General features: G+C 39.0%; 1 protein-coding gene across 1 annotated transcript in view; it reads left to right on the top strand.

Moving 5' to 3' along the window:
- ush2a (Usher syndrome 2A (autosomal recessive, mild)) overlaps positions 1 to 21,238 on the top strand; it is a gene marked incomplete at both ends in the record, with an annotated part of 216,414 nt that overhangs the window by 147,862 nt on the left and 47,314 nt on the right. Inside the window, 5 exons of the mRNA XM_083919953.1 lie at positions 5,802 to 6,025; positions 8,013 to 8,331; positions 10,709 to 10,906; positions 11,079 to 11,233; positions 16,855 to 17,053. Coding sequence (XP_083776079.1) covers positions 5,802 to 6,025; positions 8,013 to 8,331; positions 10,709 to 10,906; positions 11,079 to 11,233; positions 16,855 to 17,053 — 1,095 coding nt within the window. The remainder of the gene's footprint in view (positions 1 to 5,801; positions 6,026 to 8,012; positions 8,332 to 10,708; positions 10,907 to 11,078; positions 11,234 to 16,854; positions 17,054 to 21,238) is intronic.

Genomic DNA, 21,238 nt, shown 5'->3' on the forward strand with positions numbered 1-21,238 from the left:
GTCATTGTAGGATTGAATAGATGAAGGCATGTGGGATTACCTGTGGGGTGAATGCATCTGCTCGACTCCCCATGTCTGTCAGCTGTCAGATGTAGTGCTCATTTAATTAATTATTTAATTATTCCCATGATCAATATAATTGTTAGTTTATGTATTTGACAAAAGGCCTATCTCTAAATTCATGTTTTTCAACCACCCTCAAAAATGGTACACATCTCTGTGGCTCAGTAAATGTGATGGGTATGTTCTTTATAAATATACAAACAAAACACATGATTTCCGTGCATCCACAGTAGACTACAAAATACAGTATGTTGCTTTTTTTCCTTGTTTTATCACTTTGTTTTAGTTGTTAATTTCTTTATCGCTATTTCTGTTCATCTCAGTGCCTCTCTCTAACAGACACTTTAAACACACATGAACAGCTGCTTGCTGTGTCTCAGTTTTTAGTGAATCCCTGTAGAGTGGTGAAAATATAACTGCCGCCAAAGCATTTCCCTTAACTCAGCACACACACATACACTTAAACACTCAATGCACGTGCACGCAAAGATGCACATACACACAAATGCATACAATGTCACACGCATGCCCAGCTGGTAATGTTGAGATGAAGGAAAAAAAAGACATCAAAAAGACAAGAGGACAACCAGTCGACTGGGAAAAGAGTAGATGTGTATGTATGTGTGTCTCTGATTATGTGTGTGTGCTTGCTGCCCCAACATCCTCATGTGTGTGTCCACAGGGGAACACTGTGCACTGTGTGAGAAAGTCAATCCACTGCGATTTCATCTCTCGACATGGCATATAGTCTGGCCCCTCTGGAGCACAAAGTGCACTCATGCTCACACACACACACACACACACACACACACACACACACACACACACACACACACACACACACACACATAAGCAGAACACTTCTTACTGTGTGTGTGTGGGTGCGTGTGTGTGCGTGTGTGTGTGTGTGTGTGTGTGTGTGTTACAGTCAAATGCTGATACCATTTATTTAAAGTTTGATAACAGTTGATGTGGTTTCTTACAACACACAAGTTCGATAAGGATGTTTTAATTTGAGTTATGTAATAGTTTTGACCAAGATATTGAGCATCTTGTTCAACAGAAATTTAAATATTATCAGAAACAACTACAAACAGCAACTCCCATACAACAAAAATAAATTACTAGTTGAGTTGACAATAAAAATGCGAGTCAAATATATAAGTATGCACCATAGACTGTATACAAAAATTGAGGTCCGTTCTTTCAACTTGATCCAATCATCTTCGCCTATGGGAGTCACCATCTAGTCAGACTTTGACTCCGCCTCATTTCCCAGGGCATTGATGTGACGATGGGGGGAGGGAGATACATCCATCTAGCTAATGTATACCTCCGAGGAGAAGTGAGGGCCAGTGGCTAGCTGTCACTCAAGAAGCCGCGCTCCTAATTATTCATAAACTTTAACCTCAAATAAAATAAAAACTAACATGGTACAAAAAGAATCACCCCTCTCAGTGTTGTCATGGAGATATGACCTAAACATACAGACTAGAATGTTTTTTGTACCAGGCCTTAAATAGGTTTAATTATGCTGTGAAAACGGCGTGTTTAACATGGTGTTGAATGAAAAATTGCTCTATTATGAAACCTACCCCTAGTGGCCACTCATGGAACTGCATTTTTATCACTTCCTTATTAGATCAACCAGGAAGTCGCTGTGGTTGGGGCTTGGTATGCACCCCCTAAAAGATTTTTAAAATTGTAACTATAAAATTTTTTTTATTTTAAAATCAAATTAAGTTTTTACACTTTGTACAAGCCTGTATCATGAATATCTAATATATCTTTACTTGTTAAAATAGGATGTCACAGATTATTCATTCATTTTTATGTATGAATATGTATAAATATATAATTTTCTGATACAGTAAATTAATTTATTCATCTTCAACCGCTTATCCCGGGGTCGGGGGTGCTGGAGCCGATCCCAGCTGACATCGGGCGTGAGGCGGGGTACACCCTGGACAGGACGCCAGTCTATCCAGTAAAGATAGAGTAAAGCTTTCTCCAATCAATATTTATGTCAACAGATTAAATTGAAATCAAGTACACATTTTTAAAAGTATCTTTAATTTCTTTCTGGCTTACTTGTTCTCAGAAAGTGTGTCTATGAACGCTTCTTCAATGTGACTGTGTGTGTGCGCTGGTGTGCATGCACACAAACTGAGTATGTGTGCACTTGCTTTGCGCTTTGTGCCAAACCCCTTGTAATATATTCAGGTATTTAAAAGTGTTTGGTTTGTTTAAAGTTGTGGAGGGGTTTTGGTCTCCTAGAGAGCTCGGATAACCCTAATCCACAACACACATTTTTATCAGTAGTTCATTGGCAGGGCTAAATATTGACTTATCATTAAGTAGAATGACTGAAACCCTAATAATAATTCACGTTGTCTAAGCACCTTGTGTTGACGCGGCGCTACTGATGCTATTAACGAATGTATGCAAATCCAACGTAAATCTGAAGATTAGGGCTGAAGCATTCTGCAATGCAAGAGAGAAAACAAGAGGTGTGTAATAAAATGTTGTTAACACGCACACGCATTCAAAAACACACACAGCTTACAGAGAGGAAGAGAAAATAGTAGGTTTGTATTTGAAAACACAAATGTACAAGCATGTCACACACACCCATACACAGATAACGCTTACAAAGACAGGGATTGGATTTCTACTGAATAGGTGATCATTCAATAGCGAAGTTGAGCTGCAGAACAGTCAAGAAACGACATAGAACTATGAACTTAATAGATGCAGTGAGAGAGAGAGAGAGAGAGAGAGAGAGAAAGAAAGAAAGAGAGCGACAGCGACAATAGTGGAAGGGAAAGAGGAAAAGGAAGTGGAAATGAGGAAGAGAAAAAAGCTAAAATAAAGCATTTTGGAGAGAGAAAAAGAGGGTGTAAGAAGGTATAATATGGATGAACTAAAGAAGGTAGAGAAGACAAAGACAGTTGTGGAGATGGTGAGACTTATATAGGTTAAAGTTGCAGGGAATAAAGAAGAAAAACGGGAAACAACAGATGGAGTGTGGAGAAGCAGCAGGAGCTAACTCCTGAACTTCAGGTCAAGTAAAGTTGGCATTTCCTAGTCAGAAAAGCACAAGAGAGAGTCAACACATGCAGGCAGTTTAAACAGAGCCATGCAACGATGCATGGAAAAACAGTCGGACTGCTAGGGAGTAAATGGAGGGGAGACAAATGAGTAAAACTGTGAGTTGCAGAAGGCCTGCTGTCTGGACGGAAGGGAGGAGTAGAGGTGAGGATACTGCGAGGACGAGGGATGAGTGGAGAGAAGCTATTTTGGAAAAGTGTTGAGCTGTTTATTTGCACGTCATTGAAGCTGAAGTAAGGCGCTCGGGGAATTGGCCACCAATCCCCCGCTCTGCAACAGCTGCCGCTGCTAAGTGAGTTACTAGCCGTCAGACTGCCTTTATGTCACACAATCACACACACATACATACACATGCATTTTCCTGTCACATGTTTCCTGTGATGGATGCGGTGAGGATCTAATGTACTGCAGCACCACAGGAGAAAATATGTGCTATACTCCACATTTGGCCTTTAAGGGAGATGATTGCTTAAATGAGAAGCAGTTCATGTGTGCAAATGGTGAATGCTGATTGGGTTGTTAAACAATAAGTTATTTATCACTCCACAACTAGCTGCAGCCCCATTAAAGGGCGAGGCCATGGTACTAAGCAATGACTTAGTGTTTAATGAGTGCTGTCAAATAAAATGGGCAACACAGCTGGGGGTAGATAGTGCCACAGATCAGCATGTCATCAACTGTTAGGATGAATTTGCTAAATACCTCATGAAAGTTAGATTATTTAAAAAAATTAACCAAATAATCACAAAAGACAGAGGGGGGATTTGTAATATTTCAGTCTGACTCAAAATTAGAAGCTTTTTCCATTGGACTCATTAAAATATGATTTGCCTTTTTTTTCCATCGGCACAGTTATGATATTTTAGTTGAGCTCTGCCGTGCCATGCCATGCTCATTTGTATTTCCAATGCATCCTCACAGCAGGGGGTTACTTTGCTGACTCAGTGTTATAGCAGGACAATAATATAGCACTAATCCATTGCAAGGCCCAAGCTTGACAGTCCTCGCCCTCAACTAAGCTAAGACGTCAAAGTAACCAGATTGGCTCAACTTGTGTTATTAGGAGAGCCGCAGGAGAGAAGGCCCCATGTTTACTCAATTTAATCTTCAGCTTTCATTAGTTTTGTAGCCCCTCTGTAAGAGCTGCTGCCCCTCATGTCTATGACCTAACCTTAATCTAACACACACTGAACTTCTCTTGGGGTAGTGGTGGTATCATATTTGTGTGTAAGCCAGTATAGTATTAAAACATGTAGGTAGGCTTAGTCGTTTAACTAGAATGACATTCTATCCCAAAGGTTTTAGCAGCTTTTCTAACCAGAATAAAGTAGAAGCATTTTTACAGTTCTGTACATCAAAACGTTACTTTCAACATTAACAATGAGTCTTTCTACTGTACCTCAAATGTGCAGGAACTAGAACTTTTTTTTATTTGTATATATTTATTTTTCAGTTTGTGTTACACTGAACAAAATCCATGGCAATGACAGTATACATTCTCCTAGAATGTTTGTAGTTTAATACATGACCAGAAAATATGTCACACTGGCTCCAGCATTGCTGCTGTTTGCCCAATTGATTATTTTTATGTGGGGTGTAATAAAAAAGCAAATTAAATTCTTCCATCTGAATTCCTGCCATTTTTACAGCTAGTGGAAGTCTGTTGTCACTAAAATAGTTTTAATTTTTCAATCATTCAAAGTGACTCAAGTTATTTGAATTTGCAATATGAAGCGCTGGAGAATATGAGGAAACATGCTTGAAATTTGATATTCAGCTGCAAAACATTTACAGGGAAATAGAGTGATAGCATGTATTTTAAATGTCACCTTGCTGCTGAAGGTGAAGTGGTAGCAGAAAGACATCACCTATCACTGTCAGAGATGGCAGCTCTCAGAAAAGCACACTTCCTTTCGCTGCTCTCTTTCGACAGCACAGTCTGAATATTACTGCTGTATGAAGAGATGGATACAGGAGGGGAAAGAGGCACGCAGGGGAGGAGAAGAGGATGTATATAAGAGTAGATAAGAGAAGATGCACACTAATATTCAGAGCAGCTCTGTGCAGGTGGGAAAATAGGGGTTGAAAGAAGAGGAAAGGGGAGTTTGGGAAGTGTAGAGTCGAGAATAAGGTCCAGCATGACCTGGATCTTTTTACAGTATGGGGAGCATAAAACAAGAGGTCAAGGGATTGAGGAGAGAAGATAGTTTATTGCAAGAGGAGGAGAAAAGACAGAAAAGCGTGAGGTGGTGAAAGGAGATGAAAGAGGCAGCATAATAAGATGAGTAGTATTAGATACTGTAAGTAGAGGAGGACAAGAAGCAGTGATTAGAGAAAAAAGGACAATATTCTTTATTATACAGGGACACATAATGATTTCAGACATCACTGCTGACTACAAAGATATAACCACATCATGTAGTTGATAAGTGATGTGTGTAATACATTTGCAGCAAAATTAAATTTCAAGAAGTCAGAACTGATTCATTTGAGACTTAAAAGACACTTGTCAGTTTTTGACTGTAAATGAGCAGTTGAAGGTGTTCTATAAGAGATCATTTCCTGCTACAGTAAGATCAAAAATGTATTTTATAACAATTATATAGTGCATGTTTTCTTGTCTTTAGGTTTCATCTGCTGTGGACAGGAGTATATAAACTCTTCAACCTCTCTCTGCTGTGTGGGTAATAATGGATATCCCACAATGCACCCTACTGGCAATGCCACAGTGACACTGCAGTGCTGTGGGTCAAAGGTCATACATCAGGAAGAGGCATGCTGCAATGGGATTGGCTATGACCCTCAGCGACACATCTGTGCTGACAAACCCACACCCGGATTGTTGATACAGGTGTGTGTGTGTGTGTGTGTGTGTGTGTGTGTGTGTGTGTGTGTGTGTGTGTGTGTGTGTGTGTGTGTGTGTGTGTGTGTGTGTGTGTGTGTGTGTGTGTGTGTGTGTGTGTGTGTGTGTGTGTGTGTGTGTGTGTGTGTGTGTGTGTGTGTGAGTGAGATAATATGCGTGGTGTGTCTGTGTATTTGTGTTTATGTCTACACACTAATAAATAAATGGCTTATACTTGACCATGGTATAAGCGGGTTAATGTCCAACGAGGTGTCCTATATCAGGAATTAATGGACGATGGAAGCCCAGAACTGTCCGACGTGCAGTTCAGAGTTTCCTCCGCCAGAGTCCATTAATTCTGATATAGGACACCTTTAAGGGTATAATCAGTTTATAGCATATTCAATTGCCAAATAAAGACCATTAATTTATGTTTTCATGTGTTATGCAATCAAAAGCTCAAGTTTTTTTCAAAGAATAACTCACTGGTAACACTTTAGGGTTTGACTAATACCTGGAACAATCATTCCCATCCCATAAGGTTCTTATGTAATGAAACATTGTTCATAGCACCAATAAATAGGACGGACATAAGATACAATTTTGCAACGGAAGATAGTTAGATAGTTTAGATTCAAAGTCAGTTACATGGCCTTCTGTTGACACACCGTAAATATAATTTGACAGATGTTTAAAACCAAAACAGCTAGCATCTAGCTATCCATCCAGCCATGTCATTGTCCCCAAACCAATATCAAGATTTTCGCGAAGAATGATAGGTTAATCTTTGCAGCCTGAAGTAGCGAGTTGAACAGCAAACAGGATGTGAGAGTTTTCTTTTTCAGTTAATTTAGTACATTAACAGACAGTGCAGCCGTTCCAATTCCCTTGTTTTGAATTGAACTGTTTTTTGATTAGATGTCCGAAATTAAGTCTGTGATTAACATAAGCTAAAGAGATTGTCATGTTTTGTTCTACAACATAAAATACATCAGTAAATAATTTGAAGCTTGTACATGTCTTTAAAAAGGCAGTTTCTAACTAATGACTAAACAAGACTACAGAGTTTGTCGGGGGCATTAAACGCAATCACCCCGAACACAAAATTAGTTGGAAGCTTATTGGTGGTAACGTAGTCATGTGACCGTGGTGTAGTTTGTTTATAACATTATTCTCTGTGTTTTAAATGTCCACTAGAAGTATTTTAAAAGCATCTTCTAGCAGTCTCTTCTTCAGCAGTCACATTTCCAATATTGGTAGCTTTGTTTTCATGTCATTGTTTGCATTTTACAATCACAGTTTAATTCACATTTTTACATATGCTCATTGCAGCTTATCTATGATTGATCTGTATTCCCTGCAAAGTGCATATTAGTGGAAGTCAAAAGAGAAGCGACATAACTTGTCAACACAGCTCAATTTGCACAAAAACCCCAAAATGAAACAATTGAAATGCAACTATAAATATGATATTTATATGAATTGCCAATAAATACCAGCATTAAAATGATGAGAGACTTCCACACGTCAGAAACGCGAGCTTCTCTGGCAGAAAGAAAATATCTGGCCTTTAAATGTCCAGTGGATATTGGCCGATAAAACTTCTCTCCCTCTCCCACACTCACAGTCATTGTCACATCAGGAGTTGGGGACTGGGCCATCTCCCATTTATCAGCCGGGGTCATGTGGTGTTTGTGTGTTCCTCAGTCAGCATGAGACAGGCACACGCATACACACATACACAAACAGAGGCACATGCACACAGGGACAAAGGGTAGAAACTCTCATTAGCTCTAATGATGTCATTAAGGACCATACTTACCACACACATACACTTACATAGCTGCATTCTGCATGTTCATGTGTGTTAGAGACACAGTTTTTTCCTCCTCCCCTAACTTTGCTCTTTACTGCTCTCTTACTATTTAACTCCTCCCACTCTTAAACTCTTCTTTTACTCCCTTTCTTTATCCGTCTCCTTCTTTCCTCTGCACAGCACCAGTGTTTGCAGGGCGCTGTTTGTCCTGTAACTGCAGCATCTACAGCTTACTGTGGTTCCTGTGACCTCGATCCATCTACGACCGCCTGCACATGGGTCTTGTCTGCACACACACACCCTGACACACCCTCCACAACATACTCCATCAACACCACTCATGAAACTCTCACTGGGGGCCTGTATACACATACAAACAGAAGGGATATCCCATACAAAATGGTAGAGGAATACAGTCACACGCACACTGAGGGAAGTCTGTGCCCGTCACATGAAGAGGTTGTGTACAGCGGAGATGCCAACAGATTCACCTATACAGGTATTCTTTGTGATTGAGTGCATGTTAAATGGAAAAAAAACTGCAGATAACCAACATAAGTCTTTTCCCTAGTAATTAGTATATTTTATTTTTCTATAAATTGTATTTCTTTAAAGGCCTCACGTTGTAAAAAGTGAGATTTCAATCTTTTTAATATAAAGCAGGTCGAGGTGCTATATAAATACTGTGAAAGTAACAAAATGCTCAATCCACAGAGAAATGCACACAGCCTATATTCAGAAACTGGGCCTTTAAACGAGCCGCTAGGACTTCTGTGCGGCTGTGATGTCACAATGATACTATACATACAGTATATAGGTAGAACGTACAGAGCTGTTACAGTCATTCCCTGACTGCAGTGACAGTGCAGAGACGGCAAGAGTGCGGATGCAGAAAACCTGATAATGTTGACCGATCAGAGAAGATTGGGCTTTTTCTGGAGGGTCTTAAAGAGACAGACGCTAAAATGGAGCATATCAGACAGAGTGTGAATACACGTATATTCAGATAGACAGTATGAGAAAAATAATGTGTTCATGTGAACATTAAAGCATGTAAACATGTTCCATTAGAAACCCAAAATACAATGAACATGAAAATAACCATACTATGGGACCTTTAATGTTTAACATTTGTGTTGAGTGTAGCTTTTCTATACATAAGGGGACAGCTGACACCAAACAAACTTGCCTGTTTTATCATCACTCCTTATAACAAAATATTAAAAGTAGTTTTTTCAGACCTTACACAACTTCACATGCTGTTGTAGTTAAAACATGGAGACGAAATTAATGCCTAAAATCAGCAGCATCACCATTCAGCTTAATTAAAGTTTACTTTTTGATCTTGATCTTTTCTAGCGTCAGCATGCCTTTGTATGTCTGATGTCTTTTAGTTTTAAACATTTTGACCATTCATAACATTTTTATCCCTGCTTCACTATGAAGAAAAACAAATACACAAAATAGCCGTCTGTGAAACACGGCGCTCATAGAAATTTCGACCCTGCGGAAACCAATACTGCACTTACTCTAAATGTGTCAGCTACTGCAGTCAAGGGGCTTTACAGACAGATGCCCTTCCACACGCTCCGAGACACACACCAAGACAGCTGTTGCAGTGTACATTGATAGCTGTTAATGTGGTGACTCTCTCTGCACTGTACACGTGTGTCATTAAAACTTTGAGATGGGCGTTTAAATGGCATTTCAACGTTCTCTACTATTTATCAGCTCAAAGGGAGTAGAAGGTCTATGTGCTTGTTGGTTTTTGTGGCCATGTTTTTCAGGATTTTCAGTCCGTTCACCCATTATTTATCTGGGTAGTTATGTCTGTTTAATCAAGACTAATTTTGTGTGTGTGTGTGTGTGTGTGTGTGTGTGTGTGAGTGAGTGATAGTGTCCAGTTAGTTACCATTTAAGTGTGCTTCTGTAGGGAATGTGGTTGTGTTAATGTGTATCTTTTACAGTCTTTATGTGTGTGTGTGTGTGTGGGGGGGGGGGGGGGGGGGGCAGCACGTGGCGGTTAGGATAAGAGTTTCTAGGCAATGCTGTGACACCATCTGGGCAGAGGCACATAAAGCTGTCGCCACCCACCATACACCAGATGTTTCTCATGCACACATACACACACATGCAGCGTATCATGGTATACTTCTCTGGGGAAAATCCTTAGGTAGATCTTACACAGAAAGCTCCACATGCGCAATAAGTGCTGTAAATATACACTGTATTGTCCACACCCAAATTATATTTTTACTTTTTGGAATTATTTTAGTTCGAATTAGTTTAAACACAGAAATCTAATTTTTAGGCCTGTATTTATGCACACATTTAGTTATGTTATATTTAGTTATGTTATATTTACATGCGTGTCACTGTGTGTCACATGTTTTGCTGCTTCAGTTATAACAGTAGTAAAGACAAGAGTCCCAGACTGGCGGTTAAAACACGGTCTCATTTACAGCAGCAGTCCCTTAACACTCCTAAAATAATGCACATGTGAGCTTATGGAAGTGCATCTGTATGTATATATGTTCCTATATTTATACCTCACCAGAAGGGCTATCACAATCTCCCAGAATGCTTCAGTAACGGCATGAGCCTTACAACTAAGCACCAGCGATTGTGCATATATGTGATATAATGTTCATATAAAGTGTGCTTACATCGGCAATATAACTCCCAGTACGCACAATATCAAAGATGGATCTATTGCTACATGTTATTTCAGATTTACATATCTGCCATGTTTCATGCGGTATGATCATTCATTAATCAATGTATTGACAATCTTTGTGACAGATTTAAATTATTTTTAATCTTCCTGGCTCCCCTTCTTCTTTCCTTCCTACTGTACGTTCCTTACTCTCCACTAGACTCTGATCTGGAGCCCTTCACCACCTATGAGTACAGAGTGAGGGGCTGGAACAGCTTTGGACGAGGCTCCAGTGATGTTACAACCGTGACCACCAGTGAAGACAAACCATGGGGAGTGGCACCGCCCCGCTGGAGTCGCTTAGATGAACGAGATGACATCATACAGTTGCTATGGCAAGCACCTGCCAGGCTTAATGGTGTGTATGTGTGTGTGCATGTATCAGTAAAAATCCCCTTCTCTGCAGATGTGGTTCAGTTGAATTATCTTAAGTAGAGAAGTATTCATAATGTAGATTTTGGCTTAAATATCAATTAGGCAAGACATTTGTATACTTTGATTATCCAAAACTACTTTTTCTTTTTTACCAGGTGACATCACCCACTATATTATACTGCGGGATGGACAAGAGCGTTACCGTGGTGATGAAAACAGATTTGTTGATGTGGGTGGGATCAGGCCTTTCCAGGAATACAGTTACCAGCTTAGAGTCTGTAACCGAGCTGGTTGTACTGACAGTACACAGGTAAGACTACATGTGTGTTTGTGTCAGTGCTGTTACAGTTCTACTGTGTCAGACTAACATTTTATATGCTGTATCACAGTATTAGCTCATAAGCAGATTATATGGCTGATCTTTTGCTTACATTTCTCACAAATAAATGACCAAGTATTTATTAGTATTAAAGTTTTTAGGAGTCTACGGCTTAAGAGGTGCTTTGAGATTGGACCATTTAAAGCAAACACAAACCTGATAAGCAACATATTGTAGATATTTTGTACAAAAAGAACATACTATCATACTAAAAATTACTTATTGCACCTAAAATTGGAAAGGGAATGTCTGATTTCTACTCTGTGCCATCTGACTGTCTCTGTCCTGCCATCCCTCCATGTAGAGCTCTTTCTCTTTCACACACTCCCTTTTTCCAAACCTTACTCTGTTGTAGCACTCCATTTCATAAAGACATTACTTCCCTGTATAATTATCTAATGGCTCCTCTAAAGATGGACTGAGCTTCACTGAACTAAGCACCACTTTACTATGTAGTTTAGTTCAGTCCTTTAATTTAGGCTGAACAATTAAAAGAGAATGTATAAAAAAAAAAAGGTCAGATGGTGTGCATGTGTGCGTGAAAGAGAGAAGGAACTTGAAGAGAACATTACATTAAGAAAAATGCATACTGAAAGGGGGTGCATTTCTTTTTTAACACTTGTTTTTTGTGCTTTTCACAAAAGAAACTTGTTAAACACAGCTCTCCACATGAGATGAGCTAGAATTATACATTTGTGATACGATAATATATAACAATATATGTCTCATAGTACACACAGAAGAGTCCGTTGTCCTATCAACAGTTTTACAAACAGAGAAAGATCAAAACCAAACGAGAGAAAAAATTGGAGAAAAGAAATGGGTAAATAATTATATTGAATAAAATAAACTTGCAGCATTGGTCTTCTGCAGTTGGTCGCTCATCTGATCCATTGTTCGACCAGTGGCCTTTCAGCTAAATGCCCTTTTACCCTCTGATAAAAGCTTCCTCAGATGTTGTTTACATCGTAACTGAGGTGCTCAGTTGTTCTGCAGGTGATACTTTACACATTTTAAACCTGTGTCTGACCTTTGTTAAGACATTACTGTGTGATGTTGTTCCATGTCGGAACACGTTTTTATTTAGCCTTGTTTCTGTTCTCCCCGTGACTCTGGCTTTGCTGAGCTTCCCTGATATTTGTGATAGCGTCCATAATAGCTTCACACAGAACCCCCCCCCCCCCCCCCCGCTATCTCTCTGGCTGTAGCAGAGCTGATATCACCACAACAATTAATTTCTCCGGCTTAGGGGTGAGGAAGCTCAAGTTGAAAACTGTCTTTATGGCTTTTACATCTAATTATTTTGATGAGCACATTGTTACGTAAAGATGAAGTCTGTATATGTGTCACTGAAGAGGTGGATGGACGAGAGGGTGAGATGGAGGTGGAGTTGGTTGAACAGGTTGCAAGGGTTTGATAGATAAATAGATGATGGATGGATTAATGTAAACAATAAATGAATGCTGTGGAGAATGGTGACATGATTGGAATATGAATGGATGGATGTAGGACAGACAAAGGAAGGAGTGGTTAATGGTCAGAGAGATACAAGAGAGAGAAAGAAGAATATAGTAACATTCTTGGAGGCTTTCCCATTATGTATATTGTTCTGTTATTGTTTTAGGCATTCCTAACGTTTTTGTAAATGTGTTACAGTGATAGTATATACTGATTTGTTAATATCTCCAAATATCACCCTTGCTTGGCTCTCATACCTGCAAATTCAGGATGTACTGTATGAGGCTGTCCTTTGTAAGTAGCCAGTAGTATATGTTTATGGTCATCATCAAGTGGTAACTTTTTAGAGCAAGAGCAGAGAGACCAATACAAAGAGTGGGTGAACCTGAGAAAAATCCAACGCTACACAGTCAAGCTGTGCATTTATTTTAAAGCTGCATTAAAGGATATGTGACCATTAGTATGCAGAAAGACATAACTAAGTCCAAAGTCAACAGGGATAATGTGCAAACAAACAACTACTTACTTCACAGTAATAATGGCCATGTGACATTAAGTCCTGTATTCACTCAACATTGAACTGTAGTTTCTGAAGAAACACATCTTAATATCGGATTTGTTTGATCATCTGCTTTGTAAAATTTTCTACCATTTCCCTCTGGGCACACTAAGTAGGTAAATGCCTCCTTGCTTGAGCTTTTTTGCTCAAATGAAATATGAGGAGAAATAAAGGAAGTTTTTATTGGACTATTTAATATTTTTATCATACAGAAGACAATCTGCTCTGCACACTAGTGCTACTGAAGGATACAAACACAGTTCATCTGTTCACGTAAACTATCGCCATTTATCTCCAACAGTGGAGGTCCATTCTGCGGCGTGCAAAGTATCCCCCTAAGCAGCAAAACTAAAAACTTCACTTATGAACTTGACAGAGGTAGCAGAACTAAACATTTAGCTTCTAAAATAATCAATGAAGCTAGTGTAGTACTAGTGTGTAGTTGATCTGCTCTGCTCTCTGCTGCACTTATAGAATGTAATTATTATTTTCCTTAATGATGTAGTATTGCCACTGTTTATACATACAGTATATCCCCTGTTAATCAGAATGAACACAGCTTTATGTGTGACCACTATTGTCCTCTTCATATAAGAGCAGTGGGCTCAGGCCCAAAATTTCTGCCGTGTTTCGGGCATTTCGAAATTTTGCGGGTTCAAGTAGGGTAGGCCCCTAGGTTCATACCCTCCTAAAGCCATACACAGTTACACCACAAACTCAATCTTCCATGCTCTCTCTGTCTACCTCCCTCTCTCTCTCACACACACACACACACACACACACACATACACACACGTATCTTTGTACATAGAAGCACACACACTCCGAGCAGAGGTTGGAAAAGGAGTGAGTTGGATTAGTTTGTACACCAGTGAAAATTGGCCAAACAGTCCCAATTATGGGATAACTTGGGCTAACCTAATACACCACTGCAATTACCTGGCATCAGCCCCCTCACATACTCACACACACACAGGCACAGACAAACAAACACAGGCACACACCTGCTGTGACAACAGAAGGTGCTGATCTAATACAGTTGGTCACTTAGAGAGGGAGGAAGAGCGATTGGTCCTCCTCTGTCTTCGAATCCTTTTGTCCTGGTTTCTCTCCAATTTGTCTGCTGTCATTGCCCTGATCCCAACGCCACACTCTTCAGTTTCTCCCAACTGTTGTCTCTTTCTTTACTGCTATCATCCTCACTCCTTTCCACTGTCCAAACACCGGTTTCTTTTTTACAACAACTGTCATTTGGTGTCAGTTGGTGTCAAACATCCCCCCAAATGTCTCTCACAATCCCATTTTCAAGTTCCATTATTTTGTGTACAGAAAGAAATGTTAGATTAAGAGTATCTAATGAGACATGCTTTCATGTATGCAGTTTTTCATTACACAGGTGAAATGTAAGCATATATTTTGTATTTTTCTGAGCTTTAATGATTCTACTGTATATCATGTTTACATATAAAACAAACCACAAATGAATGATTAAATAGAGACGGGTAGTATCACTCGATACCATGTGTTTAAAATTATGTGATTACCATTAATAATGGTACCGAAGTACCAAAGCCATAGATAGATCTGCAGTCAGATTTACAACCCAAGGCTGTACAGACAAAACAACGAGGAAGAAAATGACCTGGTCCCTTGTTTACAAATGAAGCAACATTAGAGAAAACAAGAAATCATACCAAATACAATACAAAATTAAAAAAATATCCCATTTTGTGTGCGACAGATTTTTCTTTTTTTACTTTCTGTTGCTGTATCAAAAGAGATATTGAGTATTTTTTTCTATTCTAGTATTAAACAGAAGTTTGAAAATATGGAGACAATCTTAATCACTAGTCAGCTGCACCTCAAAGGGAACCTGGATTTCCCAGGTGCTTCTGTCTCCTGAGCTTCCACATTTCAATTTAATGTCTCTGTATCAACATACCCTGGGTCCTAATTCCTGTACATGTCAGAGTTAAGTGGTCCACCAAAGCAGAGTGAACTTTGTGCTAAGTTAAATGTATTTAGGGTAAACTTACATATGGTAGCTGGTTGGATGGTTTTAAAGCTTTTATCTTTACATTTGAGCTAAAGCTTGACAGACAACAGCACACTGAAGCACTCCTGCATCATCTTCTTCTTCTTCTTCTTCTTCTTCTTCTTCTTCTTCGCCTCCTTTTACGTTGCATCTCTTCTAACTACCTGCATGTACCTGTGTGTGTGTGTGTGGGTGTGTGTGTGTGTGTGTGTGTGTGTGTGTGTGTGTGTGTGTGTGTGTGTGTGTGTGTGTGTGTGTGTGTGTGTGTGTGTGTGTGTGTGTGTGTGTGTGTGTGTGTGTGTGTGTGTGTGTGTGTGTGTGTGTTTATGTGTGTGTTTTATGTGTGTGTGTGTGTGTGTGTGTGTGTGTGTCTGTTTATGTGTGTGCACATGCGTGTGTCTCCTTAGTTGTAGTAGCAGTCTTCTAATTGCATACCACTGTGTGGGACAGGTAGAGGAAGTGCTAGTGACAGTCTATTAAGGCAGGATATCCCTGTTGCCATTAGCAGAAGATTGCCCTGTGAATCTGTGGTCTCCACATCCACCCTGCATTCACAGGGGCCCACAGATACTACACAAGGAATTTACAATAAGATGGTCACTTACAACAGTGTTCTAAAAAGCAATGATTATTTATTTCTCTTTTTTTTTTTGCATTGAAGCAGCTTTTAGTTGGATTCATTGTCATGCAAAAATGTTAGGGCGATAGAGTAGGTCAACTAGTGAGTAGTGTTCTGGAGAGATAATGCTTAAAGTGGAAGCAAGAAACTCTTAGTCTCCACTCCCTCATTGGTGTACTGCTCTAGGTAGACTTGGCAATATACTGTATACACATAAACAGAAGTGTAAAGCAGTGGTTCCCAACCTTTTTGGTCTGAGGGATCCCCACAGATGAACTTGCATACCTCCTGATCGATTTCCAATGTATGTTCCAAATGTATGCAATATTTGATTATAAGTAGTTTTTACACACTCTTATGTAACTTCAACAAATAGTGTTAAGTTGTTGGAGTTAACTCATACGTGGGTATATTATTTTTTTATTCAAAATAGTTGAGCCAATGAACAATATGTATGTATACGTAGCATGTTTTTCCCATAATGCAGGTTGTGGATAGGTGATAGTTGTTTTCGTTCTATGCATTTTCTGTTTTGGGACATATTTGGCAGCAGGTTATAACATAAAATGTTTAGCTGTCCACATTTTACCTTTCTTTTTTATTATTTGGGAAATAAATTAAATCACCAGCAAATGTCTTTCTCTGTCGTCAAGAGGGTCTTTATTACCTTAGAAAGAGTCTTTTTTGGGTTGTGATCATGTAAATTACAATCAGAAATAGTCAGAGCAGAAATCCATCTGTTATCTACACCTTTAAATTCTATAAAATATCAGAAATGTGTTAAATTTTGGATTTAAATTTGTGTGTGTGTGTGTGTGTGTGTGTGTGTGTGTGTGTGTGTGTGTGTGTGTGTGTGTTTGTGTTTGTGTGTGTGTGTTTAGGTGGTGGCAGTGACAGTCCAGGGAGACCCAGAGGGCGTGCAGCCTCCAGTGGTAACAGCTTTAAGCCCATCGTCTCTCCATGTGAGCTGGTCTGAACCGACTCGTCCCAATGGAAAAATACATTGGTATCACCTGAATCAGACTGGTGTCGGAGCCATATTTACACACATTGATGGGCCCAGAAATTACACTGTGACTGGTAAAATTCTCTGATTATCAATTCCTCACTTTTCCTTCACTTTTTCTCCATTCCTCAACTCTTCCTATTTTAGTTCCTGGCCCTATCTCCTTTTCCTGTTCCCTCCTCCTCCCGTAGCTTTCTTTTCTTCCTCTCCTCTTCTTGTTCCTGCACCTCTTATTTCTTTCCATGCCTCCTCACCTCACACATGCATATATTTATGTCTGCTGGTTTCTGGCAGCCATCTGAGGACTGAATTTACACCTGATTCCCACCACGCTCTCTCTGGCACAGCTCCTTATGCAGACACAAACACACTCACATGAACATACATAAAAGAAATAAAAACACAAGAAGCACACTCAAAAATAGTAGACACTCACAAGCTTAGGCTCACGTACTGTACATAGAAACACACATGAGAAAAACTAAAATATGAGTACAACACAGCAGTCTGGAACCAAGTACAAAACAAGTACACGTACAGATAAACAGAAGTGTTGGCTTGTCTTAATATTGTAGATCTGCACACAAACACGGTGGTGTCAGGACCGGGTGATTTGTGAGTCTTGTTTTATCTACCCTGAGGAGGAGCTGTGTTGCTGGCCTTCTGCCATCAGTCACAACACACACACACACACACATACTTACTTACATGTAGACACAAACATTTGTTGTTTGTATAAAAACATGAACATCTTAGACACAGAGAATATACAGTAATTGCAATATACATACGTACCTACTTCTGAAATCAGAATAGTTAACTAACTTCAAATTTAAATTTTCAAAGTGTTTAAAAGCTGGTTTGATTCTTATATATTACATTTTAAACGTGAAAGAACCAAGTGATCATCTTTTGAAGCTGAATTTCAGTGACATTTTCCCTGCACAGCTCTGCTCTCTGCTCTGTCTTGGACTCAGACCAGACATCGGCTTTGCCAGTAGCCAATAGACTATTCCCACGGTGCCTGTGGTTGGCTTGTATGGTCAGGAGTTTTGTGTTCATGAGCATGTGTGTTTGTATGTGTAGGCATGAGGAAAAGCAAACAATGACAAATAGAGATGGTAATGTGCTGTAATACTGTACCAGTGCCATGTGCCAGTGTAAGCAACCAGCATGCGTGTGTGAAATTCCCCTGTCCCCCAGTGAGACACTGGAAAACCCTGCGTATTCAGCCAAAACCACTACTGGGGCAGTTTCTCTCTCCCCCTTTATCTTTCTCTCTCTGTCTCTCTCTCTTCCCCTTTATTCCCTCTTTTTTTAACTACATTGCAGCTGTCTTTGTAACAACACATGTATGCATTAGGAATCACTCACTGTTTTAATGTATTGCAATCTTGTGCTTTAACAACACACAACAACATTTTACAATAACAAAGGATTTCAAAGGGAATTCCAGGATCCAGGATTGAAAATGGGATCAACTTTGTATGGTCATTACAGATTAATTCAAAAAAGCCAAAAGCCAAAGCTTGGTCCAAAACCAGTTCTGCATATCGGCTCAGAACAACCCTTTTATATACTGTATTTTTATTAACTATAAAAAAGTAGGCTTTGTTAATTCTCCCTTTAGTATTTGCTCTTGTTCTTAATTTTTCAATAGACTGATTCAATAGAAGGAACATGAATTTTATTAAATTTATTTAATTTGAACGTATCCTCATGCAGACACATACACACACAAAATACATATACAGAATCACGTAGGGTTGAGGAACCCGAACACTAGAATTCATCTTAGTTTAATACATGTAACTACTGTATATGAGGAGCTCTTTTCCAAAACGCTATAAATCCATTTTAATAGTTTTCAGAAAAATTACATTTTTTACCTAGACCCACACATATGGTTAATATTCAATTTACCTTGTCAAAATGGTTTGGCTCAGTCTGAACATGTTGAACGGACGGACGAAACAAAAAACTCTCCCGCTTCAGAGCGCCTCCATGTTGGATCGCATAGAACGCTCACTGAATTCTGATTGGTCGAGAGGACGTATCGCATTTAGGCTAAAAATAGGTTTGGCGCTGGTGGCGGTTTGGAAAGGAACTGCATCTTGCGGACCATTTTAAACAAGGAAATATGGCGATTTGGCATGAAACATTGATGAAGCAGTGAAAAGGTTTTGTATGCAACAAAGTGGCATGAAAAACTCATTTTTTTTAAATTTGGCTTTTATCTTGTTTTGGAATAGAGCTCTTCATATACAGAGCACTGTGTTTTGCACGGATGATTATTACTCTTGCAAAACGTGCATACTGTGGACTGCCCTGACTCTTCATTGGATCAGCTTGCACAGGCTTGCACAGGACAATTGGCCACCAACCTGATGTGACCGCGCTTGGTCTTGCACTAGTTTAATTGGAGTTGCTACAAACTGAAGTTTAGGAAAATCGCAATTTAGGCACTGCTTAATCTGATGAATTTACTGTTCGTCGAATCATAAATGAGACAAGAGTTAGTCGACTACTACTTCGCCAGGAGGAGAGCGGAAGGCAGCTCCGGAGACAGACCTTCAGTTAGAAAATGTTTTTTTTTAAATCACAGAATGTATGATAGCACTTTAGGGTTTAGTTTTTATGTGCTCGTGTTGTAAGTTGAAGCGGTTCATGTGCACTTAAAAATTGAAATACAAAACAATACAGTAAAAAATAAAACAGAGTGGTGGAGGGTGGGCAGGGGAGTGAAAGGTGCACAGAATGACACTGAAACATAGTGAAGGAGAAAAGGAAGAAGGAGTGGGACAGATGAAAAGATGGATGAATGTATCTAAGTGTTTTCAGTGAAATATGAACAGAAATAATTGCTGTGCAACTCCCTCATCCTTAATGTTTAATACGCCATTATTCATCCTCTCTGCATCTCTCCAAAGATTCTTCCCACCTTCAGAGACAGACGCTCAAAGAGCTCACTCATTCAAACCACAGAAACTGGAGAGATGAATGTGCTTTTTTTAGCTACGAAAATGTCGATTTTAGATTGAATCACTCTTGCAGTGTTGAAACTTAATTTGATCCAATAAATATCTGATGGGGTATTTTCTATTAAAATTACTTTGGTCCATGAGGCTTTCATATGAATTCACTGTTGTAATGATGATCATAATAATATTAGTACTATTATTATTATTATTATTATGAAAAATCAGTTAGAGAATCTGTTGCTTTATAATAAAGATATAAAAACACAGTGCCTCATATAACAAAACACATTTGTGATTTGCTTCAGTCAACGAAAAGTTTTACATCTCAGAAGCAATTCCACAAAAAACACATCTCTAACACACAGGAAAGGCATTTTGTCACTTCCCCCTTAAAAGTTAAGCAAGTTAAGCGCTGAATCATTCCTCTGTAGTCCTAAAATCCGTGTTAATGTGTTGCTTCTAACTAGTTTGTTAGGATGAAAATGACCAAAGTAAGCAGCTGGCTCTATGATGCCAGAATCTAAAATTTGTGGTGTCTACCATTATAAATGAATTGCCTTAAGAAAAGCAAGAGATAGACTCTTATTAATAGCATTTTAAGCAGACCTGAAAAGTAACACTTCATAGAAAGAATTAAGCACTACTGTACAAAGACACCCCATGTGAATCGATATTAAGTATTGCTATCATTAGCTCACAATGAATTATTGCCTGCAATTATATAGATTATGACATTAATCATGTGTTTAATTGGTCTTTTGTAGGCTCATTATTAATTCAGAACAGCAGGGAAAAGAGTATGTTCTTTTATTTATTAATGCCTTTCCCCTGTAGTCCCATGCTCGGATTGGTCCGTGCTATAGGTACATGCATGTAGAAATAGGAGAGGAGATATACGAGAACTTTTCTATCCATGTATTAATCCTGATCACGTCTTTATAAGAAGTGTCAACGTCCCAGTAACTTCTAAAATTGGAGCAAATGTACACGTTTTCAGGCTCAGTTCTCTGAGAATGAGGTTCGTCTTATTTTTTTTCTCAGGGTCAAACAAATTAGTAGTTATATTTTTACTTCAACCTAAATTAATTGAAATTAAGATTCACATTGATTCAAAATGGGAATGAGAGTGATACATTCGTGACAGATTCTCTTCTCAGTTGAAAAATGTTGCCTTTTCAAGATTTTTTCCCTGAAAACAAGTTTTATAAAATAAAAAATATATATATATACAACAGTATTCAATTAAAGTAAAGGATATTGTCAAACGATGTACTTAAC

This window comes from Echiichthys vipera (assembly GCF_963691815.1).
Source record: "Echiichthys vipera genome assembly, chromosome: 1".
NCBI classification, from domain to species: Eukaryota; Metazoa; Chordata; class Actinopteri; order Perciformes; family Trachinidae; genus Echiichthys; species Echiichthys vipera.